The 7,910-nt window shown below is 54.1% G+C and overlaps 2 protein-coding genes and 1 long non-coding RNA gene across 4 annotated transcripts in view; 2 read left to right on the plus strand and 1 right to left on the minus strand.

The window, feature by feature from the left end:
- The window catches only part of Ncapd2 (non-SMC condensin I complex subunit D2), a 26,276-nt gene extending 24,496 nt beyond the window's left edge, over positions 1 to 1,780 (plus strand). For both annotated transcript variants that reach the window (XM_038318367.1, XM_038318366.1), the window contains exons 29-31: positions 890 to 1,016; positions 1,130 to 1,285; positions 1,479 to 1,780. In XM_038318367.1, coding sequence (XP_038174295.1) covers positions 890 to 1,016; positions 1,130 to 1,285; positions 1,479 to 1,564 — 369 coding nt within the window. In that variant the 3' untranslated portion in view covers positions 1,565 to 1,780. The remainder of the gene's footprint in view (positions 1 to 889; positions 1,017 to 1,129; positions 1,286 to 1,478) is intronic.
- LOC119806585 lies at positions 1,578 to 4,016 on the minus strand. Its single transcript, XR_005284231.2, has 3 exons — positions 3,183 to 4,016; positions 2,475 to 2,628; positions 1,578 to 1,953 (listed from the first exon to the last, which is right to left on the minus strand). It is a non-coding gene; the product is annotated as an uncharacterized LOC119806585 (long non-coding RNA).
- Positions 4,017 to 4,544: 528 nt separating this feature from the next.
- Gapdh (glyceraldehyde-3-phosphate dehydrogenase) lies at positions 4,545 to 7,803 on the plus strand. Its single transcript, XM_038318368.1, has 6 exons — positions 4,545 to 4,585; positions 6,371 to 6,470; positions 6,545 to 6,742; positions 6,839 to 7,267; positions 7,359 to 7,540; positions 7,641 to 7,803. The coding sequence occupies exons 1-6, from the start codon at positions 4,563 to 4,565 to the stop codon at positions 7,708 to 7,710; spliced, it is 1,002 nt and encodes a 333-aa protein (XP_038174296.1). The 5' UTR covers positions 4,545 to 4,562; the 3' UTR covers positions 7,711 to 7,803.
- The last annotated feature ends 107 nt before the right edge of the window (positions 7,804 to 7,910 follow it).

Here is a 7,910-nt window from a genome sequence, read left to right on the forward strand (position 1 = left end):
GCCTCGCTAGCCTCACCACAACCATTTAACCAAGGTAACTTGAGGCCAGATCTTTCTAGGTCCAATTCCTGGTCCTTTCTCCTGCTCCCGTCCCTTTTTAAAAGGTCATTTTTTAAAAAAAAATTATGTGTATTTGTGTTTTGCCTGAGTGTGTGTCTGTGTGAAGGTGCCAGATCCCTGGAACCTGAGTTATGGAAAGTTGTGAGCTGCCATGTTGGTGCTGGGAACTGAACCCAGGTGTTCTGCAGGAGCAGCAAGTGTCATCTCTCCAGCCACCAGGAACAGCCAGTTTCTACTTGAGACATTGTCTTTCTATGTAGCTCTAGCTGGCTTAGAATTTGATATGTATGTAGTAGACCAGGCTGGCCTCAAATTCACAGATTCCCCTGCCTCTGCCTCTCGAGTGTTGGGATTAAAGGCGTGCATCACATGCTTGGCACTAGACTTCTTTTTTAGAGCGGTTTCATGTTTAAAGAAAAACTGAGTAAGTAGAGTTCCTGTCTGCTCCTGTCCCGATCCACGTACGTCCTCTACCCCATCAGCTCCTTGTCCTCGGGTGCTGTGGTCTTATGGTCTCCATTGACCTGGATGAGTGGATATGATTGACAGATGAGTACCCAAGGCCACAGTTTACACTGACACTGGCTTCCCTGAGTACAATGACTTGTCACTACAGGGTCATACTAGACATTTTCACCGCCCTACACACCTCATCTCTGTGGGGTGCCACTTAGTTGTGTTCTCACCATATACTGTATAAACAGGTAGAGATACACGATAGATGTAGCTAACTTAGAATAAACATTTCAGGTCTTTCTGTTTCTTTCGTGGCTGTTTTTAAACAGGGAGACAATATCTCAGCCCTGTTTTTAACTTAATTTTCTTCTAGTCTACAATAGATGAATTTGAGCAGAAGCTTCGGGCCTGTCACACCAGAGGCATGGATGGAGTAGAGGAGCTTGAAGCTGGCCAAGGAGGCAGCCAGAGAGCCCTGTCTGCCAAGAAACCCTCTGCCGGTATGAGAGCAAGCCCACACGGGGCTTCCCACAAGCAGTCTCCACCATCTTTCATGTTTTTCCTTTGTGGTTTGTTTTTGTTTTTTGAAATCCTGTCTCCCTTCTACCTCTAGTCTCAAGGCAAAAGCCTCTGACTTCTGTAGATTCAGACAGTGACTTCGTCACGCCTAAGCCTCGACGCACCAACCGTCCTCAACCAAACACTCAGCAACGGAAGTCCAAGAAGAAAGCCAGAGTCACCTTTTCAAGTGATGAGGCCAGCGAGGACGGTATGACGGCCTCCCCACAGCCTTGGGTGTCTCAGTGGGGCTTGCCTGGGTGTAGAGTCATTCCTCCTGGTAGTGCCACCCGCTGTGCAGCTTGGCTGACTTCCGCAGTGTGCTTTGCAGCTCTGGTTATGTTTTAAGATTGTTTTGCGCCATCTTGGTGACTCAGTTTTTGTTCCCATGATTCTCTGAATAGAACTTTCAGCAGAGATGACAGAAGAGGAGACACCCAAGAGAACCACCCCCATCCGCAGAGCATCTGCCCGGAGACAGAGGTCCTAGGAGTTGCCTTCACCTATTCCCATCCCTGCCGTGCAGGGTATCTTATTGGATGCCTTTGAATTCAGTTCCTCCCTTGTAAAAATGTTTGCTGCCTCTTTGTTTTTAACATGTATACAGTGTCTTTCTCTGAGAGCCCATCTGATGGCTGCTTTCACTTCTAAAGAGATACTTAACCAATCGTGTTTTTTAAGAATAAATGTTTTTATATACTTTTAAGTATTTTGTCCTCTGCTGGTCTCTGTTTCATCTTTCACCTTCGCCCAGATTCAGGCAGCAGATTGAGGGTTATCAGTCCAGAGAGAAGATAAGGAAGCCCAGGTACCCTGAGGCTGTCTTTGGATCTTCATGATCCGCATTGCTTCATCTTGCACAACTAGTGAGAAGTTCCACTGTAGAGAATTACATGGTCTAGGTTCGTATAAGCCCCACTCAGCCTGGGGTACTTTGTACCCAAGACAACATTTGACAATACCCAGAGACCTATTTCTGTCACGGCCTTGTGGGACATGGAGCTGCTATAAGCACTCTTTGAACAAAAGCCTTGGGAGGATGATGTTGACTAACATCCTTCATGCACAGGACACCCCAACACAGCGTGCCAGCAGTGTGCAACTTGAAAAATGCTCTAGACCTAAGGATTGTTTCCTCCATGTGCTCCATCCCAGGAGAGATCAAGAGCTGTGCCCCCTCCCCGCATCTGTGGGTGGCAAGGTCTACCTCCCCGTCAGTCAGTCCTTCCTTCTCTCTATTATGGGTCTGCAGGAGGTCCAGCCCCTCCCTCAGCTGCAAACCCTGCTGTGTGCTGCCCACCCTCCCCAACTCCTTCGTCTGCTGAGTCACTTGGTACAGGAAGCACACTGATGTTTCTGCTGCCATGACAACAGCACATTGCCTCTGAAATGGTCCCTACCTCTTATGTCTGTGGTGGGGGAACAGTACTGGCAGATGATAGGCATGAGGAAAAAGGGGAGATGGCTCCTCGGAAACATGCTTAAGGTTAGGGCGGGACTGTGGAGGGGCTCCTGAGACCTGGTGGAATAGGGTCAATGCCGCTTGTGGAGCCTCTGTTGGAAGAAAGGCAGAAAAGGGACTGAAGATGCCTCTGCTCCCCGCACAGCGCCATGGCCACACTCCCACTGTCCATCCCTCCCCCCCTCAACCCCCAACCCCTGTTCTCTCAGCTCTGTTCCCTGCTCATGGAAAGCCTGGGCATGGCCCACACAGCTGTCAGCCCCACAGCCTTGGCTCTGGTACCCCAAGGAGGTAGGGCGATCCCAGAAGGGCAAGGAGCCAGGACTGTTATTTGGGGTGCAGTCAGCATGCTCTCCCTGCCTTTTAAGCAAAGGTTATCACCAGGCCAGCTAAACTTAGCAATTAGGCTCTTCAGCTAGAAGAGCAGGGGGCTGGTCTCAAGTTTCACTGGCCTAGTAAAGAGGCCCCAGGATCCCCCTGCCCTGCACCTGTTGATGTGCTACCAAGCCCTTCCAAGAGCTCAGAACCCACCCTTTCCACCCTCCCTACCGTTCAGACAAGTGAGGAATCCCGGACTGGGGGCCTGCCTGCCTGCCTGTTCTGGCTTAGGGCGAAATACCTCCCCTTCTACTTTTCCCCCTCTGACCTCACCCGGCGTCCACGAGGGCAGCCAAGGAAGGAGAGAGGCCCTGGCCGCAGGGCCAGCAGGCACGTCCCAGGACGGGGAGGGACTTCCGCCCTCACGTCCAGCACTCCACCCTGGGGCTGCAGTGGGTGAAAGGGGCAGTGTCTCCTAGCCTGGGCGGTAGGTTCCGAGGAAGGACACTATGGAAGGTCTCTTAACCTCCTCCAACCAAACCCACAACCAGGGTACTGTCCTCATCCCGGGCCCCCAACCTAGACCTTAGTTGGGGAACACAGAGGCGCATTTGTGAGTCTCAATGGTCTGGTCTCCAGGCTGCAGGGCATCCCGACCTATGGCGTAGGAACCGCCCCTTCAGGCCTCTTCCCTAGCCTCCTCCTTGCTCTCACAGTCCAGTACACAAGCCTGGCCTCTGGCCCAAAAAATGGAAGCCAGGAGGTGGAGGGGAGATGGGTGGGGGTGGGGCCGCAAATGCGAAGGGCCCCAGCAGGAGGCAAAGTGGCCCCTCCCGGGCCTTTTCTTCAGCTTTGCTGCTTTAGTCTGTGTCACTACCGAACAACGACGAGAAGATCCTCAACTTTTCCGCAGCCTTTTCAAAAAGGGGAGAGGGTCGATGGTGCAGCTGTGGGCAGACGCACATTTCTGCTCAATTCCCCGTTCCTGCAGCTCCCAAGGTCCTCCCACTTTTTTCCAACGACAACTTTCAGGTCTCTGGGTCCTGGATGTCCTGGGTGCACACTCCACGTCCTTAAGTCCATAGTCTATATTCCTTCGGTCTTATCCTGGGACCCATCACCGGGTCACCTCCCCAGCGAGGCAATCTCAGTTCCCCTCCCCCTCTCAGCCCCAAGCCCACACGTTTGGTGCGTGCACGTTTCAAAAACGAGGCGGGTCCAAAGAGAGGGGGTTGGGAGGAAACGAGAGAGGAGGCCCAGCTACTCGCGGCTTTACGGTTGCACGTAGCTCAGGCCTCAGCGCCCTTGTGTTGGGACTGGTTGAGCGGGGCGGGAGGCGGGGCGCGCGTCATCAGCTCCCCCCACTGCCCCGGTTTCTATAAATACGGACTGCAGCCCTCCCCGGTGCTCTCTGCTCCTCCCTGTTCTAGAGACAGCCGCTTCTTTTCGTGCAGTGCCAGGTGAAAAACGCGGAGTGGGCCGCAAAAGGCCTGGGACTGTCGGAAACCGGGAAGGGGGTGCGCGCAGTCCGGATCTGGGAGCGCTGGTGCGAGCTCCGCTGTCCGAGCCTGAGCTCCGCATTGCAGGGGCTGGAGGAAGACGTGATGGGACGAGAGGCGGGAATGGTGGCGGATGGGGGGGGGTCGCATGGTGCACTGGGCCACGCTGATCTCACTTTCTTCTTCCACAGCCTTGTTCCAGAGACACGATGGTGAAGGTCGGAGTGAACGGGTGAGTTCGGGGCTGGGCCAGGGTGGGGCTTCGGACCCCACTCCGTTGCGTATGCAGGTCTACCTGACCCGGGGACTTTGCAGTAGTCTGGGGAGGTGAAAAGGTGGCCTTAGCACCCAAGGAGACCTCAAGGTCAGCGATCTGACCAGACGAAGGCTCCGGCTCCGCCCTTGCGGGGGATGAGCACCCGGCCGTCCTCACTAGGAGGACCACCCCACCCCCCGCGCGCACGCCTGCTCAGGATCCATCCCCTAATCCCCTGGCTGAGGCTTCTTTCTTTACTTTCGCGCCCTGAGTAGTCACGTGCCTGAAGGGGAGCCCCTCCCCCATTACCCCCTTTCTCCCGTTCGGTGGCATGGGGCTGTGAGGTGCGCCCTCCCTGGCGCATCATCTCCCAAGGGCTTGGCTTCCCTTAGGGTAACTGGCCGCCGCCATGTTGCAAACGGGAAGGAAATGAATGAACCACCGTTAGGAAACCATCCTCGGGCCTTCCTCCTTTCTAGCTTATGACTAACCTTCCCACTCCCTCTTGCCGGGTGGAGTCACCTCTATCCTGTAAGCCAGGTGATGCAAGGTTTCCGTGCTCTCGGGAGAGCTCTGCCTCCCAAGCCGCCTGATTCTCCTCGGGCATAGGATGCATTTTCTAGATTGTTCTCTGAGAATCTAAGCAGACTTTAGAGGTCCGTTTGTCCTTCTCCCAGCCCCAAAGGTGTGGTAGCGATGGCGTAGTGCGGGGGGAGGGGGAGCGGTGGCTGAGTCATGGTGGTTCCGAAGAGAAAATTTCCACCAGAAAAAGGCTCCGTTGCTAGCATCCCCTTCCCCCCCATAACCTCGACTTCCCAAACCCTATAGGCCAGACTGTAAAGGTCACTAAGCGGATTGGGTGTCTCTGAGCCTGGGGATCCTGCCCTTCTCCCCATTCCATCCTCCAGAAACCAGATCTCCCCGCTCCACCCTAATCGGAGGTTAAATTTAGCCGGCTGACCTTTCTGTGTCTGGGGTCTGGGCTCTTCCACCCTGTTGGCCCCTACACACATCTGTTGCTCCTTCTGATTTTTAGCTAGCAAAGACAGGTGCTGGGATTAGGGGCTGGAAAGCCCAGTGGTTTTCTCGGTCTCTGTCCCTTTAGGAGGAGGGACTTGGAGGAAGCAGGTGGGCTGACCCTCTGCTGCTCATTCTGACCTTTAACCTTGCCCTTTGAGCTTGGTGATGCTGAGTGCACAAGTCCTTCCCGTCCAGGGGTGTAGCCTGAAGCCAGGCCAGGCTGGAACAAACTTCCCAGAGCCTGCTGGGTGGTGGGGATGATGAATGCCATGTGCCAGGCTTGTGCCCAGACTGGGGCACACTGCCACTTAGGGACTTAAAATGACTGGGGTATAGGAAGGGGGGATTGAACAAGGCTTTGAGCCTGATTCACCTCTTGGACAGGAAAGAAAGCTCCACTTTATGGCTGTGCTGTAAAAGCCCATCCGGCCCTCAGCTGCTCATGGAAGATAAAATTAGGCCTCGTGGGGCTTCCTAAGGATGCACGTGTCTATATTTGGGTTCTACATCTGAGCATTCTACCAGCTTTATTAAAGGAAATTCTAGACAAAACTTGAATTTCCTGCTTCTTACATTCCAATACTGTACTGAGCCTACATAGAAAGTGCTGTGCCTCTGTTTTTACAGCCGCTCGGTGGGCCATGGTTTCTGTGAGCTCTCTACAACTATGGGACAAAGAGCATTGGTTGACCCAGCGCTGGCTAGAGACCTCTGACACTCCCCTTGTTTTTCTTGCCTCAGATTTGGCCGTATTGGGCGCCTGGTTACCAGGGCTGCCTTCACTTCTGGCAAAGTGGACGTTGTTGCCATCAATGACCCTTTCATCGACCTCAACTACATGGTGGGTGCTGCTCCTGCAGGTAGCGGGGAAACGTCTGCTGAACCAGTCCCTGATGCCCACACTTGTTTCCCCAGGTCTACATGTTCCAGTATGACTCCACCCACGGCAAGTTCAAAGGCACAGTCAAGGCAGAGAACGGGAAGCTCGTCATCAACGGGAAGGCCATCACCATCTTCCAGGAGCGAGATCCCGCCAACATCAAATGGGGTGATGCCGGCGCCGAGTATGTTGTGGAGTCGACCGGTGTCTTCACCACCATGGAGAAGGCTGGGGTAGGTGCCTGCTAGGCTGGAGATGAGGGGAACCCTACGATTTGGTGCCAAAAAATTAGGAAGAACCAGGTCTGAAACCAACTTTCTCTTACACAGGCCCACTTGAAGGGTGGGGCCAAAAGGGTCATCATCTCCGCCCCTTCTGCGGATGCCCCCATGTTTGTGATGGGTGTGAACCATGACAAGTATGACAATTCCCTCAAGATTGTCAGCAATGCTTCCTGCACCACCAACTGCTTGGCCCCCTTGGCCAAGGTCATCCATGACAACTTTGGCATCGTGGAAGGGCTCATGACCACAGTCCATGCCATCACGGCCACCCAGAAGACTGTGGATGGCCCCTCTGGGAAGCTGTGGCGAGACGGCCGTGGTGCTGCCCAGAACATCATCCCTGCATCCACTGGCGCTGCCAAGGCTGTGGGCAAAGTCATCCCAGAGCTGAACGGGAAGCTCACGGGCATGGCCTTCCGTGTTCCTACCCCCAATGTGTCTGTCGTGGATCTGACATGCCGCCTGGAGAAAGCCGTATGTCTGGGGTGGGCCAGGGGTTGTCGCTGGGTGGTGAGGCTGGGCTTGTAGTCACCTTTTTTTTTTTTTTTTTTTTTGTCCTCAACAGGCCAAGTATGATGACATCAAGAAGGTGGTGAAGCAGGCATCTGAGGGCCCACTAAAGGGCATCCTGGGCTACACTGAGGACCAGGTTGTCTCCTGTGACTTTAACAGTGACTCCCACTCCTCCACCTTCGATGCTGGGGCTGGCATTGCTCTCAATGACAACTTTGTGAAGCTCATTTCCTGGTATGTGGGATCAGAAATGGGCTTTTAAAACTAGCTTGGCACCCCTGGTAGCCAGCCCAGAGAGCAACTCTAAACTGACTGTCCTCCCAATGTGCTCCAGGTACGACAATGAATTTGGCTACAGCAACAGAGTGGTGGACCTCATGGCCTACATGGCCTCCAAGGAGTAAGAAGCCTGCCTACCCTGACCACCCATCCCAGCAAGGACACAGCAAGAGAGAGGCCCTCGGCTGCTGAGCAGTCCCTGTCCTAACTCAACCCTTCACACTGAGCATCTCCCTCACAGTTTCCATCCCAGACCCCCAGAATAGCAGGAGGGGCTTAGGGAGCCCTACTCTCTTGAATACCATCAATAAAGTTCATTGCACCC

The sequence above is a fragment of the Arvicola amphibius genome, chromosome 2 (assembly GCF_903992535.2).
Source record: "Arvicola amphibius chromosome 2, mArvAmp1.2, whole genome shotgun sequence".
NCBI classification, from domain to species: domain Eukaryota; kingdom Metazoa; phylum Chordata; class Mammalia; order Rodentia; family Cricetidae; genus Arvicola; species Arvicola amphibius.